Source organism: Heliconius melpomene, chromosome 11 (genome assembly GCF_056956725.1).
Source record: "Heliconius melpomene rosina isolate 202511_hmr_F chromosome 11, ASM5695672v1, whole genome shotgun sequence".
Classification (NCBI taxonomy): Eukaryota; Metazoa; Arthropoda; class Insecta; order Lepidoptera; family Nymphalidae; genus Heliconius; species Heliconius melpomene.
In genome coordinates, this window is record NC_140399.1 from 6348238 (window position 1) to 6371484 (window position 23247).

Sequence of the window (23247 nt, forward strand, 5' to 3'; positions counted from 1 at the left end):
ACGACTATGATTGGTTGAGTCCATTTAAGAACAACGTAGTAACCTATCAAGAAGCTTTCATATTGGAAAAAAATGAAATTGCACTATACACATATGCTATTCGTAGCTACTACAATGACTATTAAAATGTTTTATAAACCGATCATAGATGGCGTTAGTAGTATGATTTACCGAAATTCAATACAGAAATTGGAACGAGAGTATATTTTTGTTGTTTCTCGCTCTCCCTTTCCCAAGAAACGCTAAGATTTATAAATACTTTTCTTTCGAGTGTTTCAGTATTTGCGCAGAATGTATTTGTGCTATGACAATTATTTATTGCATGTAAATTTATTTGTTTGAGGCTCTGACCTCCTGAATAATATTGAAATGTGTGCTATCTATGACGTGTGTCATATGTACTGTGTGTGATAATGATAACCTACACCGTCTTTTTGTAGCTAGTATATAAACGGGTGAGTCATATTTAAATTTATTTGCTGTATCGATGATCTCATAAAATTGTAGGTATAGTAGGTATGCTATAAAGAACATCATGCCATGATTAGTACGCTAACACTGTGTTATAGTAATTTGTTAATAATATAACGCGTAGTTATATTGTGCTACGCTCTTTCATTATACAAAATAAATATACCCGCACAAAACAATTAGCTTTTCTTTATTAAAATATTTTGTGTTAGTTTTCTGCTAAGAATGGAGAACACGTGATAAAACGAGTCGTACTAATTCTTATAAGCGAAATATTTGTCATAATATATAAGTGAGATTTTATTGTTGTTTTCGGTAAAATGTCAAATCAGTTTAATATTTAAAAATGTTTATATTATAAACAAAACAATTATATATTTTCTGTTTGTAATATTCTTGCTACATGCTAAATAATAGCTACAATGAGATAAAAATATTGATCAATGACATCATCGCTTAGTTAGCTACTGCTAACTATTATATACAGTTGTTTTATTCAATTTTATATGTTATAAATATTGTTTATCTTAGATATTTAATTTTCACATTTGCTTACTTTGAGCAAAGGTGGTCAAATTTTTTTAGAATTAAAATTTTACTTCTTCATCTTCAGTTATTTTATTGCAAAAATAACAATCTATGCTGGCATATATTAATTTTGAAATATATTATTTGTAATAGCAAGATATTGTCATAATATTTGAGTGGGCTACTTTTGGCACATTTTTCTTTTACTAATCTATATATTTTGTTGTAAAATATAAATTTTGTTGTAAAATATATATAATATATCACTTAAACAATTTTATTTTATTGATTTAATTTTCATTTACAACTCAATTATAATTGTTTTAATCAAATTAAAAGAACAAAATCTTACGTAAACTAATAGTAATAATATAACTTATTTCTTGTTACAGATTGTGCTTCTTTAAAATATTACCTGAAAACCTCAAACAGATGCCATTGAACAGCGTAGGAGGTTTCAAATACTGACATTATATTATCAATCAACTTTGTAGCTCAGGTATATGACAGTTATAGGAATCTTTAGAATGTAATGTATGTGCGCGTGAGTGTGGTAGTGGAGTGGTTGTGGTGGTGATCAGTCAGTGATGCTCGCGGTGATGCTGAGGCATGGTGGACGCGGCTGCGGAGCGCCGGGCCGCCGCCGCCGAGGGCTGTCAAGCTACCTCCAGTCTCACAAAGTATGTATTATTAATTGTTTGTAATATGTATAATTTAAAGTTTGAAATATGATTTAATGACCGGATAACTTTCCTTTAAAATTTTAGTATTGCATGCATCAAATAAATATAAAATATTAATAATATAAAAATGGTGGTATAGGATTATAATAATAATATAGGAATTACAATTTTACAGTGTGGGCTTCCATTGTGTTAAAAAAAACCTTTTTGTCTATATATTTAACAACAAAATTTATAATGGTTCTATACACTAGTTTTATATTATTCACAATTATATTTTTGAATAGCAGTTTTTGCCAATTTACAACAAAAAAAATATTAAATTAATTCACACTTACAAGTGTACACCTGATTAGTAAATGATAGATTGATCTCAATCTCTCTTATAAGGCAATATAGTAACGCCTATATTTGTAAATCACTCTCAAGTTTGAGATCGGTCTTGAGATACCGTTTTCAAAATCATTCACAAATTATATCTATCAATGATAACGGCATCTCAAGATCGATCTCAGACTTGAGAGTGATTTACAAATACAAACCTTAGGATATTATAGTCATATTACACTCTGGACCAGCATTTGTGGAAATCTCAGCGTTGAATTAGTATGTAACCACTTAGCGTCCAGGACGTGGGTACGTTCCTCCTCCTCCTCTTCATATTGTGCATTTGATTGTGGCAACATATCTTTCGCCAAGTAATTGTTTGATTACATGTAAACTGAGCCGGGCACGCAATACGAGTACGTTAATGAGAGTACCGATATGAGTTTCGTCACGGTTGTGTTATCAGGGCCGTGGGCGGCTGTGTGCCGTACGTGCACGACGGCCGTGTTGGTGTGCGTGAATAGTAGCGCTTCCAGGAAACGCGGCCGGATTTCTCGGAACCGATTGAGTGTCGCGCGCGTTTTCAGGCAATGAATGGCAATTCGTGTGTGCTGAAATTTGTTCTACTATTATCTTATCGCTGCGTTTATTATATTTAATTGATTGATGTTTATTAATTTAGATGTTAACATTTGTGTAATCTAAACGTCTTACCTTATTACATTTTTAACCGACTTCGTTAAAACGAGGATGTTCCCAGTTCCAGAGTTCTTTCTATGTTTGTTTTCTTAGAAGTTTCTACTGGATCGATTTGATTTGCTCGTGTTCTAACAATACCATCCATGAGAAAATCATAATTCTTTAATTAGCATAGTTTTCTTTGTTAAAAATTACTATACAATTAATATTATACTCACAAGTTATGATTTTAATATATGTGTAGAATTATATTTGAACATAGCGAATGTAACAGGCGTAAAGAAATAAAGTAGAATATTAAATATTGTATTAAGTGTTAAAGGCAGGCAGGCATATTTTTTACACGCTTTAATTAGGTAGATCTGTCACTAAGTATTTAATAAAATAAAAAAAGCTTATTTACATATTATTTTAATAATACGAAAATTGGAATTTATATGAGGTGCCAATAAAATAATCGATGGTATCATACCTGAAGATGAAAAAGCTGTAAGCTTATAAATATATAAAAAAAAATAAAAATATGATTTCGTCCTATATTAAAATGGAATCATTAAAAGACGTAGAGCTGACAGCAGCCATCAGCATTGTTAAGATCAAGTTTACTAATAAGGACTTCCGGAAAGTAACACCTGGTGCGCCTGTCAAGAGTCAAGGCCGATTACATATTTCGTGAGTGATCCATCGAACGTCTTGGTTTTCCTTTTGCGACTAAGCTGATTAAGTAGCAAGATTAAGTTTTTAACTTTGTGTTTTAATATTTTCTCGATTTCTCAAGTTTTAATTCATATATTTCATAGTTAAATACCTAGGTACGTGCTTTAAAGATAAATAATATTTTAAAATTTAAATACTATTTCAAAAGGAAATATGTTAAAGAAATCTCGAAATGTATTTACAGTACAATCGTGGCTCACGGTACAAGGGTGCGACGGTAGCGCGACGGTTGTGGGTTCGATCTCCACTCGGAAGAAGGAATTATTATTTAAATTAATATTTTCTTTTCTTCGCTCTGTCACCAAGGCAAAAAAGCCCGGCAATACATCGAAAAATTCAGTGGAAAAAAAATCACTTCTTGTACATTCTTCTTAACATTGTAGTATTGACTTAAAATTTGAATTAATTTTAAATAACATAGGTACCTAGTTGCATATGTATGACATGTACACACCATCAATAATTGTGTCATTACAAAATAAAATATGACGTAATTTTTCCATTATCAGCTACAAATAAATTAATCAGTACTGATAAAATATCAAATACTTTTAAAGATAGGACAATTCGTCCATTTCAGAGGTAATTCCCGGAGACACAGCTTATATAAAATTATAGCTAAAATGATAACCCTTCAATTGTAATTTTACGAAAGGACGATTATATAAACGCGTTGTTTTTGTAGGAGAATGACGACGGTGTCGGGTTTATATTGTTTAACGTGTCTTAAGAAATCTTAGCGTGTCGTACTGAAAAGCCAGATACGTACTATTTTTTTTATGTATTATATTTATACTGAAAATTAATATGTTAAAAAAACACCATTCCCCATTTTTAGTTTTTACAGAACTCGAAAAATAGAAACAATTAATTCTATTCGTTTTCCGTTTATTTATACATCTGTGGTAAACAAATAATTTTTCATTTTAATTTTCAGTAGAAATTTGGTAGTAATTATGAGTAACCCTTTATTTGTATATATTTTGCAAATAATTAATTACAGTAGTGTGTCAGACTTAAGTTTTTGATGACTGCACAATGTGAAGTTAGCGTCCGAGCGTGGCGAGAATTGTTAATAATTGTCATCCTTTAAACTCATAATTTTCTATACTTTTTCACCATGGTTTCTTTTTTTTTAATAGACTTTTATATTTTCTGTCAGACATTAGTTACAAGATTTCATCTTGTTTTTATATGCATTTTCACGAGTAAATAGGCATTGAGGGACTTTAACTATATATAACTAAGCGTTTTAGCCCTAATTTCATCATAAATACATCTCCGTCTCGCCTGTTTTGAAGCCAGTTGTGGTGCAGGAGCACAAACGTGCTCATGTAAAAGCAACAGCTTGGTGATTCCCACTCGAGAAAGTTAAATAGCTAGTATTTTCATATCCTCGCTCTGGAGTAGAGGCAAAAGAACCTATTATTAAGATTCTCAGCTTTCCACTTTCCGCCGAATTCTGGAGTCACTGCGTGTTGAGTGGCAGAACTCAACGCCACACTTTGCCTTGTTGCCAGAACGAGGCAATAAAAATATGAAATTTTCAGTCCCCCGAGTGGAAACCGAACCCACAACCTTTTACAGTCACACTCTTGTGCTACCGGGCCAGAACATCCTACAATTTGATTCTTGTGTTTGACCTTATAGCAATCTAGTTCGCTTTCCAACGAGTATAGAATTACTAGATATGGTACACATAATAAATAGGTATTGTATTAAGCCCGAGGAAATATGCTCAATATTTCACAAAAGAATTTTCTTTGAAGATGGATCTTCTATTTATTTTATATCTATATATATATCTATATATCTATTTATTTTATTGGCCTGAGTGTGGTATAATATATAAATATCCGAAACTTTAAATGATAACCCTAATAAGGATGAGACTACAAATATATTGCATAAACATATTGCACAAAAATATTTTTAGCTAGTATAAAAATTCTCGTCACTGACCAGCTCGATGATCTAACGTTATTCTCATTTACCATGCGTTCTAGTTAAAGAGGTTGTTTATACTGGTACGAGGAATTATTTTTAAAACTAAAGTACATACTTAACTAAGGAATGTGGAGAAGTGGATCTCTTACATCTATCTATCTCTTATATTTAAACATGTTCAAAATATGAAATACAAAAATTACTTGAAATATGGTTTTCCCACTAAAAATTCACAGGCAGCCACTTAGTGCATTTCTTCAGGGACAGAGTACCCTCTTCCCTACCCAACCGGTGTCGCTGAAGCCAATAGGGCTAACAGCATTAACCTCATGTTCGAAAAAAAACTTAAAAATATATAGATAGACAATTGATTTTATCTAATACTTTCACCTCTTATATGGATGTCGTCTCAATAGCTGCTAGCATATTGTGCCTGACGAAAACTTTTCGACTCTTTTTGACGCGTACCTACCTATGTTTTTTTTATTCAGTAGAGTTTGAATTTCTGTTTTACATAAAATGTTAAGCAAGTCGTTGTTAAAGTCGTTATAATAGTTATAGATAATTATAGCTACAAAAAGTAATAATAAAAAAGTGTATCAACCAAAAAACTGAAAAGTATAAAATAAATTTATTACTTTTTGTAAATATAAATCTTAATTACCTTATTATTCTGATAGCTAAGTTAAATTTTCAGTCGGCGCCAGATCACTAAATTACCATAAATTGAAAGTAGTAACCAAATGAAATTAACAATACAAATTAAAATTTGCAAAAATAAAAAATCCTAAGTAATACACCAAGGCGTCTTAAAACTTAATTGTATTTTACATACATATAATATTACTTTAAGGACTTATTATTTATCTGTTATTTTTTTATAAAAAGCTAAACTAAAAAAAATCATTTGAGTATTATTTACCTCTTTGCCTCGTATATTTAATATTTTAATAATATATTAACTAAATGATTCAAAAAAATTAAATCAATAGAACTAAAGGTATACATACAATAAGTTTCAAATATACAAGTGTACGGTTGTCAAACATTCGAGCAGAAGGCTGTCCGCGTCGACTCGCTAAATTCGTCGGTGACGGTGGCCGCGGGGCGTGCGGCGGGGTGGGGCGGGGATTATTTTCGTCTGGCGGCCACGTTTGGAAAATGCGCGATGACGTCACGGTCCTCTACGGCGATGGCATCATCGGCCGTCCGCGACACGCACAGACCGACTTGCCAAAATATAGCACCCAGCTCCCCGCTATATACTTTATTTTGGTCATTATTCTGACACTAGGCTTTGTCTCACACGATGTTTGTGTTGTTGGGAAAGATGGATGTGAAATGATCTAGAAATTACTTGTATAAATGCGTGGACTATACACATAATAAATAGGTGTTGTTTTTAATATGAAATTACAATTTTTTATAGCGGTTATTTAAAAGAATAACATCAGAGACGATATGGTGGATAGAGTTCGTAAGAGGAGAATTTGAAGTAATAGGCACATTAATTGGAAGAACCCCCCTTTTTTGTCAGTTCAGCTCTGTACGTGAAACATATTATGATGTAATATAATAATATTTTATCATCAGAACAGAGGAGTTGTTCATATTATTTGCAAAAGCTGTTTACCTATCACATTACATATATATAGACACGAGTATTTATTAGAGTACGAAACGAAGGTAATTTGTGCATCGTACGTCCGTACATTATATACATACCTGTTATCAGTGTCGTACCAATAGCGAGTGCCCCCTACTAAGTTCACGCACTACAAATAAATCTGTCGATATTAGTACCGGTTATTGCTCATTTAGTACTAGAGTGAGCGATAGCGTCGTCGTTTGATATCGGTAATAGTTCTCGCGGTAGGAGTCGGTAGGGTCGGGCTCATGCTATCGTTCGTCAGCTCGTCAGCTCGTCAGTGCTGCGCGACCGGCGCCCCTGCGTGGTACGGTCCGCCTAGGTGTAACAATATTACAACATGCTAACTTAACGTTCACGTTTATTTACAGTGACGTGACGTGTGAAATATTCGATTTTACTATTCGATTATCCATCGATGTTAAGGTGACCGAATCGAATCGATTTTTTGTTAATATCTCGTGAATATATTTGTTATGTTTGGTTACAACACTATTTAAGTTGTTGAATTGTGTCGTGCTATGTATTTGCCATTTAGAGGATATTATAATGTAAGTGTACTTTACCAATGTCAACGGGTATTTTAGTACTATTGAGTACTATTAGTTTTGATTTTGTTACTTATTTGTTGTGTTTGGGATCTTGTTTAGCTTAAGATATATAAGAACAATATTAAATAAGTTTATTTCGTGTAAACATTGTTTTATAGTTTTATTTTTCTGGGTAAACTAGCACATAATAATTTCCTCTCAATTTAGAAAGTCTTTTTAAATATATTTTTCATGAGATCATGAAATCTTCAAATCAGTAAAAAAAATGGTAACAAATGACTAATTTCATAAACGACGATAGAAAATTTTCCAAAGAAAACAATCGATCATTAGGAGGCACCTACACTTAACAAGCGATACTTGTTTAAGCTGACATGTTTTGCCGGAGTGTGATATGGCCTTTAGTAGATAAATATGTATGATTACTACTTACTACGTTACAGGTTCTATCATTATACGATTATATAGATGTCTATTAAAATAATACAGAAAAAAAACATTAACTTTAAAAATTTCAGTAAAGGAGGCTTGAAAATCGCTAAAGGACAAATATTTCTGTTTTAACCAACTTCTGTAAAAAAGGAGGTTCTCAATTCGACTGTATTTTTTTGTGTTTGTTAGATAGCTCATCTCAACTTACGACTTGGTGGACCGATTTTGATGATTCTTTTTCGTCTAATCGCTCTAGTTTTTTCTTAAAAAATATTGAATGTGCTGTATACGAAACATTATTCAATAAAATTAAAATAAACATTATTTACTTGTGTATTCAGATTTATTCAGATTTAAATATAAAGCGGAATTATCTGATATTATTTTGGTTATGGATTTTATGTTTAACTAAGTACCTAATTCTTAATTAATGCAACTTTACAATTTTTATAGTCTATTCATTTATATAAGGAATTATGATCACAAATTCCTTTATTTGTAGCTAAATATATGTTTTACATATAAATCATTAGCATTAATTTCAATAAACAGTTAATATATGTTAAAAACAACTATATATAATATATGTTTAAACAGTAACTACTGTTATTACAGACACAAATAGCGACGCATGCTTTTAAAAGCTTTAGGTATACTTACTTAGTAAATTTTACTTAACATTTCTACTGGCTTAGCCATGACAGACAGACCTACAACCATTAATGTCGACATTAATTCTGTAATCTGTTACTATAATTTTAAAACTTTAAAACAAAATTGACTAATTTTAAATTTTACCGTAGCTTTGAAATTCAATTCAATATAAGGATATGTTGAATTATATAAATTAAAATATAATTTTATACACGTATTAAAGAAGTGTTAATTATAAAATTATATTTTACAGCATTGCCGTGTACAATTTTATATGTAAATTTACAGTATTTTTTATATTTATTTTAAGCTAGGTACTTTTAAACAATTATATAAAATTCTTTATTCTATAATAATAATAAAAAGTAGTGTTAAGACACTCCGTTCCCCACTTTATGCAGAATTCTCGAGGCATTGCGTGTTGAGTGGCAGAACTCAACGCCGCGCTTTGCCTCGACACCAGAGCGATGAAATGGTAATATAAACGTTAATAAATACTTCACTTTCTCGAGTGGGAATCGAACCCTCAACCGTCGCGTTACACGACGGCACAACGACCTCGTATTCTATAATACACACATTTATTATATTATGTAAGAGCAAGTGGTAATTTTAGAAGCCGCACAATGAATTGGTCGTTTTATCACAGGAAACCATTGATATATTTGACAAAAGAGGCGAATGATGCCAGGAGGATGTCTTCAACTCGTTCCATAGATGAGAGTACAATCAATATATTGAAATGGTTGACCTCCTTGTACAATAGTCTAAAAAAGATAACCTCGTATGGCAGTCCTCCGTTGCTAACTCGCTTCAGGCGCTATTGCCGATTGAAAAAGTTCAGTTATTTGTGTTACCAACAACGGTTTGTGAAACTTGTTCTACGAAAACATAACTGCTTTTGTATTGGTCGTTAAACTTTCAGTTTTTTCTTCTTTCTTCTTCTTCTTCTTTCTGCCATTAATCCCGGCTATTACCAGGGTCTGCCTTCTTACTCAACCTACTCCACTTTGCACGGTCTTTTGCTTTATTTTACACTAATCCAGGAATGATAATACTAGAAAAGCTATTGGCGCGTATATTAATACGCGTTGGCGTTGCCATAGCAACGTGTATGCCACTTTATACATGCGAAAGTGTAATTAGTATTGTCAAATGCTATACTTATTTCATTGATTTAATTTATCGTTTATGGATACTTAATTGGAATAATAAAATTCATAACCAACTTATAAACTACCAGCGGACGCGCGCAGCTTCGCTTACTTATTTAGAGGTGAATTCTAAGAAACCACGAACCATGTGTTCAATGAAATATTTTTAAGAGTCTAAATTTCAAATTTTATAATAATCGGTGGCGTTTTAAAGATATTTCCAACTTTCAACCCTTTATTTGCACCCTTAGGGGAAGAATTCTAGGAAACGATGAAACACGTGTTCAATTAAATAATTTTAAAATCTAAATTTCAAATTTTATAAATATCGGTGCTGATTTAATTTTTTTTTCATGCAAACATTTTTCAAAATCCCTTCTTAGTGGATGTCCAGATTACGAAAGTAAACATCTGTCCAAATTTCACGTTTCTACCATCAGCGGTTACGGCTGTGCGTGCGTCTTACCTCAGTCAGTGAGGACAAGTCCTTTTATATATATAGATAATACTATTTCGAAACAGCAAAACACTAAAGTTCGAGATTAAAACATTTGAATGAATTGCTTAACTAATAGTAATAATTATTTATTGGTACTCTGGAGGACTTTATAGAATCAAAAGGTTAATGCGCACCAACATATATAATATTCAATTCATTATATCAATATAACAATCAGAACAATGATAGCTTTATTATATGTAAGTAGTTAAATGCACGACTTCGATTACCATATGCTCGTTCACGACCTTTAACTAAACGCGAGATGATATATTATAAGCAGGAAGTAAATAGTTTTTTCTTTATGATAGAGTTTGAACCCACTATGTTTTTTTTAGTTAAACTATAAGCTGAAGTTATGCGATTCTGGTGAAAATAGAGGAAGTGTTAAGTCCACATGTGTTCGTGTAAAGTGCATTTGAAAATTTGTTTTTAGGATTATATAATAGGTTTCTATTTATTATTTGGTTAATTTGTAAATGTCCAAATGTTAATAAGTTATTTTGGTTAATTATTTATTATAATCCATTTATAATTTTCAACAATAAAAAAATTTAAGTTTTTTCATCATATCTATCTATAGGAACTATAAATTATCAATATTTATTTTAAGGAGTTAGAATTTATCATATTATTAGTTATTCCTAGTAACAAATGAAATAATTGCTAATGAAAAACTACCATAGTATTTATCGTTATTCCAGAAAACAGTCTTTGCAAATACTTTAAACAAATACAAAGCTTCTTAATATTTTAAATATAAATATATATAATATAAATTTAGTTACCATAAAATGTTAGCAATGTCTCCAATTTTTTTGTTGATTATATTTTTATATCACCTTATTTTTTATAAGGGATAAAATAAATGTGATATAAAAATATAAATATTCTTACATAAGTGACCAATAAACAAATTATATTTTTTAAATCAGCTTCACGCTGTATGCACACAGCAGGGTATGCAGAGAGAACCTAGTGTTGAGATACTCCGTTCCCCACTTTCTGCCGAATTGTGGAGGCATTGTGGGTTGAGTAGCAGAACTTTACACCGCGCTTTACCTCGACACCAATAAATAAATATTTCATCTCCTCGAGTGGGGATCGAACCCACAACCAGGACGCGCCACGACTGGCCTCTTATTATATATCTTTTTACTTTATTACTATCTTCCTAAGTCAGTTAACTGGCAAAAGAAATGTGTACCATTTATCGTATAGTATGTTAGTCACCCGTGCTATTATAATTTGCTTTATGATAAGCAGTAGAACTGGGACCCCTGCCCACGGATGCTCAGGCCACCGACACCACGACGCATCCGTCCCGCTGTGATTGATATCATTGCCGTGAGAAATAAGGCACAAATCTAAACTAAACATAAAAATATTTTTTGTCTTAGATCGACTAAATATTTTGTGCTAAACGCACAGTTTTTTTTGGTTTCTCGCTGTATCCCATACATGTTAAGATACTCCGTTCCCAAAAAGACAGATTCGTTCCCCATTTTCTGTTGTTTCTTTTCTGTTGTTGTCGTAATGAGTGGCGGAACACAACGCCGCATTTTGCCTCGTTAGCAGATAGAAGAAATGAAAACATTAAATATTTCATTTAATCGAGTGGATATGGAACCCAAAATCTGACGTGTTTACAGTCGCACGCTTATGCCCGTGCGCCCGTGGCATAGTTATTAATATTTAAAGTATTAATACTGTATCACCGATTTAAAAAAAATATTATGATTATTATAACTAATAACCAGTAAGCATAATCTATACTTATAATAAAATCGTAAGAGGGCCGGTGTATGTACTTGAAAGATATTTAAAAAAAATGTTATTGGGAACCTTTATTAACCTAATGGAACCCAAAGTACTGAGTTCGTTCAACGTTAGTTATGAATTATACGCATACATAACCCCTAATATACGTAAAAATACACTACTTATTATATAAAAATATAAAACACTAGGTAGCTTTTACAGCATCATGCGGCTTCGCCCACGGCTTCGGTCTGTGTATGACACGAGGTAAATCTGACGGCAGGTATAGTGGGTTACTAAACTAGCTGATGGAAAATAAAACTATATTTTTTAATTAGTTCTTGATATAAGCGTGTTTTACCAAACAAACTCTTCAGCTTTATTAGTAATATAGGAGTACAGATAAGGGTACTACGACTCTACATATTGTTTTATTTACTAGTAGTGTGTCGACAACGATATCGTATTGTCGCTGTAAGCGGCGTGGGCGGTGATAAATTGTTCTGTTACATTTACACTATTTATATGCGAGTTCTAACTACATAGATTACTTTACTATTTTCTTTATCTGGTTTGGCAAAGTGTGCGTTTCTCCACCCAACGTGTACTCTTCTTTCCATAACTAGTGGAAGGTGGAGAACGGAAAGATGTATGTAGATCCTGAATTCTATTTCAGTAATTTCAGTATTTTTACTAATACAAGAAAAAATATGATATGTTCTTTATATACATTTCTATCATACACTTTTAAAATTCAAAAATATTTGGCACAATACAATACACAAATAATAATTATTATTAAGGTGAAGCAAACATATTAAAGTGTAAACACGCAATGCATATGCATTAAATTGTTAATAAAAAGAATGAAGGTCTCGTGCGTACGATGAACCGTTCGTTCTCTCCCTTCGCCTGCCTCCTGTCACAGTGTGCCTCCGTGGCAGCAGGGACACGCAGGCGGCAGGCGGTGGGAGTTAGCTGGCTGGATGATGTAAGAGCGGCTTCGACGGTGATGTCAGCGCGCCTACACCTCGTCCCCGCCCGCCTCACCGTTGACCGCACCTAAAAGCCTTCCGTTGATATAAATAAATTATTCTAAAATCGATTTTTTTTTGCATTTGTGGGTTTTGTTTAGTTATTGCTTAATAAAAATTAAATCTTCTCAATAAAGCAATATTACTATTGTTTAATCAAATGTTTATGTTTAATCTGAGCACAAATGTAAGGAATGAGTATAGTAAAAATAATTATCTTCTATTTCTCTTACTATCTTCTATTGTCAAAGGTGATATCAGTTTGAAGTTTAATTATGTATTTAATATTTAGGATATAATTTAAGCAAAACATTTAAAATTAATAATTAGGGGCAAATTTTGATTAGTATGCACATAATGTATCCACTACTTTTAAGGTATGTTTATTTAAATCTATAAAACAATGTTAATATAAATATTTTACATAGCACGACCACAATTTAACGATTTATTACAAAATATCTTATTTGTATTTTTTTTTTTTTTTAAATGTTAGATGGCCTTTTTAGTCATATACCTTTTTTTGTATAAGAAACTTATGACAAGGAATTAAATAAATAATAATAGAATATTAATTTAACAATACAATTATGAAAATTACGAAAAGGTGACATCATATGTATGTGGACTAATTAAAACATGATAACAATGGATTCTAATATGAACTAAGTGAAGTGAAAAAAATAAAAAAATAAAAAAATGGAGGGTGCCATATTGAGCACCCAAAATAATAACAGATTTAGAACACATTTGAAGAATGCGGCGACAGTTTTATGTGCACGGACATTGCCGAAAACACGATGTGGCGAACAAAGTGCGAATATTTCCCAACACAACACTTATCCAAGAACGTCTCCGCCCAAAAGGACACCCATTTCCTGTAAAATGGAACCTTTTATATTTGATGTGCCGGCGGCCACGTCGTTTCAACGCTCTGATGATACAGACAACGTTTCCACCAGTAACACGAAGTGGATGACGAGTTTAAAAGGAGCTTTAACTAGGTGAGTATTTACAAGATATTTGCATTTTAGTACCGGGTTAAACGAATTAACGAATAGTAATTTATATTAAAAGCTAAATAAAGAATGCTTTTTGAGGTGGGTGAATCGATATAAATATTCTCTCCGTCGTACCAGGTACTAAAAGAGATCTTTTCCGCTTTTTAATCTGTCATCATTTCGTAGCATCAAAAAAAAAAAAAAACAAATGTCATTATGTTGCCGTTGGGTCAACAACATGAAAATGACATCATGGTGGCTTGTTTACAGTTTACACTGCGGGGCGGAGGTGATGTCGCTAATAACGCAGCCGCCGCATTGGCTGACTTGATGATGATGATGAGGATTTTAATCTTTTGCTAATGAAAATTTCCCTCGGTCACCAACTGCTCATGTTCTATTTATTATAGGTACGCGCGTTGGAATAGAATAATAGCTATTAGGAAGTTTGTAGTTTGTGAATTAATCGATTAATCAACGAAGTTATCGATTTTTGATTGATACAAAACAATTGAAATATCGATACTGTACTCGTAAAATAGAGATTTTTTTTCATGGAGCGCGACCGAAACTCGGAATCGAACGCGGCTAATTGAACTCGAATGGAGTAAATGCACTCACTAGTGAGTGTATTTATAAATAAGTGTTGTTGTGTGTGAACGGAAGGTCGAAAGCGAGATCTCTCTCGCACACCATGATGTCATGGTGTATTTTTGTAGGCGCTCGCCAGCCTGGGTCGCGCGCGTTTCTAGTGTTTGCCGTGGTGGTTGACCATAGTGTTATTTCACTACTTAAGTCGTTAAATATATAAAATTGATTTGGATATTTCAGAGTTTAATTTCTTATTGAGTATACGTTAATGGATGATTTCTTAAAAGTTACAAGAATCTAGATCTTACTAGTAATTTTGCAAATTTAATTTAACATGTATTTATTTTAGCGGCCGTCGTGGCGTAGCGGCACAAAAATGTGACTAACGCGACGGTTGTGGGTTCGATCCCCACTCGAGGAAATTGCATATTTATTTATATTTTCATTTCTTCGCTCTGGTGCCGTTCTTCGCCTCCAGAATTCGGCGGAAAGTGGGGAACGGAGTATCTTAACACTAGGCTCCCTCTGCCTAAAGCCGAAACTGATTTGATTTGATTTTATGTATTTTATGTAAATTATCTTTAAGGCACACTCTATTCAAAGAGCACTTTACGCGTTTACTCACGTTGTAGGTACACGTCTTTGGTATAGCTTTATTAGTTCAGCTTGATACTGTCAACAAAAAAATAATTTACATTTTTCATAAGTTTTTGCAAGATCACCGATGGAGGAAGCGATTGCTGCTGACTCTACTATCATTAAATTAGTGCCTCAGTGACCTCATCACTCATTTAAATGTTGTTTCATAAGCTGAACAATGAACCGTGTGTTTCTTTTGTTTTCTATAGAATTTAGAATAATAACAGTTACGAAATCGTGTTTTTTTTTTGTTTAAGTTCAAACAATAAAGGTATAGACAAGACTTTTAAAAAAATTATTTTATTAATATTAATTAATGTCATTCTAACCAAAAGAGTTAGTTCCTATAGATTTTTTTTAACATTGTATAGGAAGATTTTACCCATTCATTTTTCAGGCCTAGTAGGGTGCATATATATGTATTTATTAGAGCGATTTATGTACGTATAAAGTACATTTGCTTATCACGCTACAGTATTTCTTATCGCCCGGGTCAAGACCGTTATATATTATAGCGTCACTAGTCACTAGTTATTTACTGACAAATCCACTTAACTTATAACTAACCGTTCATCGCTATCCGTACAATTTCATTTGTTTTCTTCAATATGAACGTTCTTACAAGTTTTGTTTTTATCATGTGTCAAAAGTGCGCGCTGTTGGCTTTTGAGTTTAATAAGGAACAGTGTGATTGTAATTTGTCGTTTATGTCTTTGGTGTTACAGTTTTCTCCGTAAGTTTAAGTTTATTTTGTTAGATCACCTATTAAACCTACTGTAGGCTATAGTGGCGCAGCGGCACAAGGGTGTGACTGTAACGCGACGGTTGTGAGTTCGATCCCCACTCGGGGTAGTGAAATATTTGTTTACGTTTATATTTCCATTTTGTTCGTTCTGGTGTCGAGGCAAATCGCGGCGTTGAGTGGCACTCAACGCGCAATTCCTCCAGAATTCGGCAGAAAGTGAGGAACGGAGTATCTTAACTAGGTTCCTTCAGCCTACCCTGCTGTGTGCGGGATACAGCGTGAAGCTGATTTTTTTTTTTTTTTTGAATTAGGTAGGTACCTATAACGCGATGGTTATGACTTTAATACTAACTCGGGGACATGATTTTTCTTGATTTTGCCACTCAAGTGCTTTTCTGGATACCCTGCGATAAAACGAAAAACTAAATTAACAAAAACCAGTTAAGTGCGAGTCGGACTCGCCCAATCGTTCGACCTTATATTTGTTTAGCATTAAATTTTCACTTTAGGTTTTTTTTCTTTTTTTGTATTGTAAGTTCGCACTGCCCGCCAAATTTCATAACAGTACAGTACGGGAAGTATATGCCGGCCCTCACAGGCACCCACACAGTGCCTGCATATCTTCAGAGACAGAGTACTCTTTCCCCTCAACACCGCAAAAAAAAAGCCGTATGTTTTGAATTAAAAAAAATATACAAAAAAGTGATCTTATAAGGGTTCGTTTTGTACCTTTTCAGATACGGAACCCTAAATATTATACTCCGGTTATTATGTATAGATTTATATAATTCGTTTTGTTGGCATAAGATATGTACTTACTTGTAGGTATACTATTTTTTTTACATTGTAGGTAAATACGTAAAAAATATCTTGCCAAACTCGTTAGTTTGTAAGTCTCTTTACATTATTAACCTAAATTAACATTCTAATACTGAACTACTATTACTTATAATTTAAAATACCTTACACTTAAAAAAAACTATATAAAATACTGTGAAATTAAAAAACAAGCAACAACACTGAATAACTATTGCAGTTATTGCATGTGTTAACTTTTGCGTATTTATCTTCTTTGTATTTATAAAAAGTTAGACTAAGATAAAATAATGTCACTATTATATTCTCGAACAAAATAAACTCATTATAAAAACGATCGCCCTTGTTCTAAATGACGAAGCATCTGTTTATAAATAATCGTTTACAAAAAAGAATGCTCCCACAATGTTTTTAAACTTAATTGGTTTTTAATTGTTTTATAATAATTTAATTGTACACTTTCATAATATTGTTATATTGTATTAAAATAGGCCATTATTGAGGTCAGTGGTGGCGCGACCAGTTGTAGATTCAATCCTCACTCGAGGAAATTAAATATTTATCTAAATTTATATCATTTTTTCGCTCTGGTGTCTAGGCAAAGCACGGCGTTGAATTCCGCCGCAATGCCTCCAGAATTCGACGGAGAATGAGGAACGCATTGTTTGAAAAAATATTTTTTTTATGTATAATACACTATATGTCCATTTATGTTTATATTTTTTTTATTATTTTCATAGACTTTTCATGTTGTTTCTCACTTTAAGACAACTTATATTATTATAGGTGCTCTTTGTTTAAAAATGCTTTAGCTATATCAATATATTTATCATTATCGTACTTTTTATTAATTTCATCGTATTCTCATATATTTTTTAAAAAGGATTAAATACGGTAGACATTTTTTTTATTAATATAAGTCGATTTATACCTTGCATATTTACAGGGAGGTGGCGCAGGCTTGGGAGTGTCGTATCGGCCCGCCCGACCTTCCGGCGCCCGCCCACCGTGTACAGAGCCTCTTCAACGATATCGAATTATATCCAACTAAATCCCAGGGTAAGTTGTGGATTTAATATGTTAATTAAATTAAATTCTTCTTAATGGGAACTCGGTGTGTTAGTACTAGGTTCCCGGGTTCTGTCTGCCTACCCTGATATGTGCGGGATTCATATGAAGCTAACACGTTATATATTTATTTATATTCTCTTGAACATATTAAATTGATCCTTTACTAAATATTTTTAAATTTGATTCGGTTTTTTTTCCATCTTTAGGCTTACTTAACTATTTTCATAAGTTTTTATGATATTTATGAAATACTTACAATATGTACTATTATTCTTGTAATATTATTACAATATAAATAATTAATTTATCATGCTATGTTTTGATTAATATGAGATGAGTTAGAAAACTGAATAAAAATAATTCGTAGAAACGTTATGATCGCAACATAAAGGCTACAGTTAAGTTCTACGTAAAAATTATGTTTAATCGTCCTTCTCTATAAATAAATCACATTTTACTTCCAAATGAAGGTAGGTCTTCTTCTTCTTCTTGGCATTAATCCCGGCTATTACCAGGGTCTGGGTCAGGGCCTTCCTACTCAACCTACTCCACTTTGCGCGGTCTTTTGCGGTAGATAAATATATGATACAAATCCAGGTTGCCCTTTGATACTTTCCTAATAAATAATCAATATTCAATTTTATCAATGACGTCATCATCACTGATAACCACCTAGTTATTGGTTTTTTTCTCCAAAGCACTATATGAACATGATTATAATGATTCATGAAATATTATTCAGATTAGAGCTTTTAATAAAGAACTGTTTGTTTGTTATGAACTTTTCTATGTAAAGAAATTCTTTATGTGTTAATTCTCCATTTCGTAATCTGGTCTCGTTTTATAATATTTATTAACAGAGAATTCTATTGACATCTGCCTGGTTTAATTAATAATACAAGCCTTTTTCGTTATTAATAATTCCAAAAGTCAGAAAGTGTGAAATAAGGAAATGACGTGAGAAGCCGCGTCATTCTTGGTGTTGTTAAATTACGCATCGATTTGATTAATTACTTTTTCATAGGTATTTAATATATATATAGAAACATATTTTTTTATTACAAGATATGACAACATAACATGCCTATAATATTATCTGTTGTAGATAAGACGATACAAACGTTTTAAAAATATCTTATATTATTTTGTGCAGATGTGTGTTTTAAAATTGCAATGCATTTTATTTTTAAGAAAATATCATGGAATGAGCGAAAAAATATTCTTATATACGTTTAGTTCTAGAAAATTACATTTAAAAATTGATTTTGTACTTATAGTAGTATATATAGTACTCATATATTTTGTTTAGAAATTTATGATTGTCCGCAATAAGCAATTTATTGGAAAGTCTAAATCTTTTATCTCCAGTGAACGTTCATGACATTCTCAATAATATATGTAGATTATTCTTATATATTCCTCACTATTTAGTCAATATATAGGTAGATGCGGCGGTGAGTTCTGCCACTCAACACGCAATGCCTCCAGAATTCGGCAGAAAGTGGGGAATGGAGTGTCTTAACACTAGGTTCCCTCTGCCTACCCTGCTGTGTGCGGGATACAGCGTGAAGCTAATAATAATATAAATCTAGGTAGATGTAGTTTAATGAAAATGAATAATGAAAGGCTATTGCGAATATTTGCATTAATTTAGATGTGGAAAGTTGAGGAAACTAAAAAGCTTCTAATTATAATCGTTATAGATGTGGATTCGATCCCTATTTGGATAAATTAATTTATTTTAACCTATAATAAAATTGTAACTCATCGCCGTCTGTATATGGAAGATGTATGAGGAAACCTATTGTTTTATATTTTTGCTGCCCGTGACTGCTTTTTTTGTGAATTTTAGTTTACTTAATTTTTATAGAGAAGATGAACAGAACTTAGAAGGTTATAATATTTTTTTTCATAACATTTTACTTCATGTCAATTACAATAAACGCATATCTATCTTTTCTTATTCTATTCTATTAAATAACTTTCTCTCCTTTATTTTTACCGGTTGAGATGTTCATAAACTACTCCGAATAAATGACCAAAGCCTGTCATATGAAACAATTTACGTGTATGAGGTTACGCCCTGCTGTTTATTTATGACTCATAAATTACTTTATATAGTCGTAAAAGAACAAGTTATTTTACTTTACTAGAACTCTAATTTTGCCCAGGTGAGAGTGAAAATTCTATGTACGTAGTAAGTTGTAAATCACTGCGTACTATTTGTTGACCTAGAATCGTCAAATTTAATAATTTTGTAATTTACTTATATATATATCAAAGTAATTATTACAAATTATAGTAAATTTATTACAAAAAAAAACCGGCCTAGTTCGAGTCGGAATCGCGCGCGAAGGGTTCCGGGGGGTATATATATAACACTCGCTAAGTGTTAGTAAGACTCGAGTAAATTAAAGTAATTGTAGTAAGCACTTTTTAATATATCTATTTATATATTTTTTATATTATCAACTACAAACAAATGTGATAAATTAAATCTTTTTAATATGTATGCACATAATTTTCTCGTTATTATTTTTAAATAAGTATTCGTTTCTCTAAAGTTAATTTTAGGAAGCCAGTCGTGGCCCAGGGGCACATGTGTGCGATTGTAAACGCCAAAGGTTATGGGTTCGATTTCCACGCAAAGAAATGAAATATTTAATACTTTTATTTCCTCGCTCTGGTAAGGTGCTTTATCACTGAAATTTTATTTTTTTCAATAAGTGGAGTCCAGTGAACGGCTTAATTATAACATAACGGTAGTCGCTAGGTAGTATCAAAGACAACACAAATATAATATTTACAAATTATTATCTTTTACAGCCTCACTTTGTTATCTTCTTTATCAGATAACAAATTCTTTAGATGTATTTAAAGAACTATATTATTTAATTAGACCCTTTAAAATTAATTAGATTATTCTATTATTATTCTTTCTTGCGGGCTCTAAATAAGTGGTGATTTTGTTGTTTACATTTATGTACGTATGTACGTTAACACCAGGTGTTGCGTAGGGATGATCTCATCTATTGCTCACTTCAATAATAAAAGTACTTCTATTCATAATTAGAACAGCTGGTCTAGATAAAAAAATATATTTTTTTTTCTTTCATTTAATCAATAATAATAAGGAATTATGCGTAGTTTTCGCTTCTACAGGTATTATTTAAAATGGTGCGAATAGTGGACAATCTAATAACGAATTAATTTTCTCTGCGTGAGCCGTATGAAAATATAAACATATATGTTTCGTGTATATGTTATAACAGGCTAAATAAATATAATATTTTATATCGCTTTTGTCTATATGGCTAAATTAAATAGGTATAGGTAAATAAAAACGCACGCAGCAGGGTAGGCTGAGGGAACCTAGTGTTAAGTTCTGTTCCCCACTTTTTGCCGAATACTGGAGGCATTGCGTGTTGAGTATGATGAGTACGTGCTCTCATTTGCAATTGAACTTGAGCTTTAGGTATGAGTATGAGTTCAGCATGGTGACTGCATTATAGTAGTCTGCAAAAGGAAAAAGACATTTTCTTGAAGTTACCTGTATAATTAAAAATATACATTACACGAGTATTATTATATACATATCTACTACTACGCAGTACGTTGTGGTTTTTATATCATTTATCGTGTGTTGTGTGGTGTATGTGTCAGCTATACGTTTACGTAATGTGACCAGGCTTCGCGTTTTGAACGGGATCGTCCCGTTTCCCGTTCGCCCAGGGGCGTTTCCCGTTGTGTGTCCCGTTGGCCCAGGGACACCGGGACGGAAAATAGTTCCGTTTTTCGAAATGGCACGAAAATTTGGTTTTGGAAAATCCACTAAAAACGAAAGCATAGCTAAAAGAAACGGTGGCACCCAAAAATGTAAAAGCATTGTACGCAAAATTAATAGTCAAAGTTAAAAAAAATAGTTGCTAATTAATGAAAAACTTGATGTCCCGCTTTGAACCGTAAATATATGGTCACATTAAGTATACATATATTATGACACATTTTCATCCATGACTCTAATACGATAATAACACATTTTAAATAAATCAGCCTATAGTTGTATCCAGCACACAGCAGGGTAAGGCAGACGGAACCTAGTGTTAAGACACTCCGTTTTCCACTTTCCCCCGAATTTTTCGAGACATTGCGTGTTGAGTGGTGGAATTCAAAGCCGGGATTTTTGTCTTAGTGACAGAGCGAAGAATTTTTTTTTTTATTAATAATATTTCGTTGCCTCGAGTGGGGATTGAACCCGCAACTGTCGTGCTACACTCACACTCTGGTCTGCTTGTGGTATTTTTTTTATTTAAATTGGCCATAATAACTTTTTTTATATTGATTGCGGATAAAAAATATTCATTAATCCATTATTGCTTTAACAATTATAATATAGCAAGGATCAGTCATATAGAACTGTCGTTTGAAGGTTTTCCTTTATTACTCACTTTCCTAATGACTCTGTGACACATTGTGTTCCAGGAGGCTAAGGTAGATCGAATTTTTTTTTAAAAGTATAATAAATGTATATATTTATAAGTAATTAAGTTTATTTTTTATAATATGTAAAAACTGAACTGAACTGAACTTTATTTTATTGGCGAAATGATTTTGTGCTCGACTGGCATCAAATAACTGGCCAAGCCATAGTTGAAGAAATAACCTGATTTTTAACTTCTCTTTCGAAAAGCAGGAGGCTCTATATTTTTTAAGTATATATTATTTACGATTTCTCCGTAATTTCTGGATCTATTTTTAAAATTCTTTTTTATATAAAAGAACGTAGTTTCCCATTGGTCCGGTCACCAACCTCCCGAATTCAGCGGAAAATGGGTAACGGAGTTTCTTAACACAAGATTCCTTGTCTACCTGAAAAAAGCTAACAAATGTTTTTATCCTTTGTTACAGTGTTTGAAATGCTTGTATGCGCTCGTCAGTGTGCGAGGCGAAAATCCCTCATACTGACATTTGGAGAATTTAGCGTTTTCGCTGCTGAACTACGACGCTGTTCTAGGCAAGCAAGACTGTGAGTATTTTTTTTAAATATATGCTTAAGTAGTCTAGGTTCTCTATTTTTTTGTAATAAATTTATTGATAATCTAAATATGTATACTTTCAAGTTTTTTTAAAGAAAGATTTTATAACTTGGACTATTTAGAATTTCCATAGCTTCTTTAAGATGTTAATCTATTTTAAAAAAATATTGTAGCGATTTCCTAAATACAAATTTCAACTAAAATAAGCAAATTTTGTAATTTTCTTTATATATTATGAGTTTT

General features: G+C 32.2%; 1 protein-coding gene across 11 annotated transcripts in view; it reads left to right on the top strand.

The window, feature by feature from the left end:
* The first annotated feature begins 159 nt into the window (after positions 1–159).
* raw (NDT-like domain-containing protein raw) overlaps positions 160–23247 on the top strand; it is a 41687-nt gene continuing 18599 nt past the window's right edge. Inside the window, exons 1-4 of one of the 11 annotated variants that reach the window (XM_085192651.1) lie at positions 160–455; positions 1392–1679; positions 17844–17956; positions 22877–22994. In XM_085192651.1, the coding sequence (XP_085048777.1) occupies positions 1609–1679; positions 17844–17956; positions 22877–22994 (302 nt within the window). In that variant the 5' untranslated portion in view covers positions 160–455; positions 1392–1608. Of the gene's footprint in view, positions 456–625; positions 764–1391; positions 1680–7301; positions 7572–13601; positions 14110–17843; positions 17957–22322; positions 22460–22876; positions 22995–23247 lie in introns of those variants that run through there. The other 10 variants (XM_085192649.1, XM_085192653.1, XM_085192650.1 and 7 more) reach the window with 10 other exon arrangements.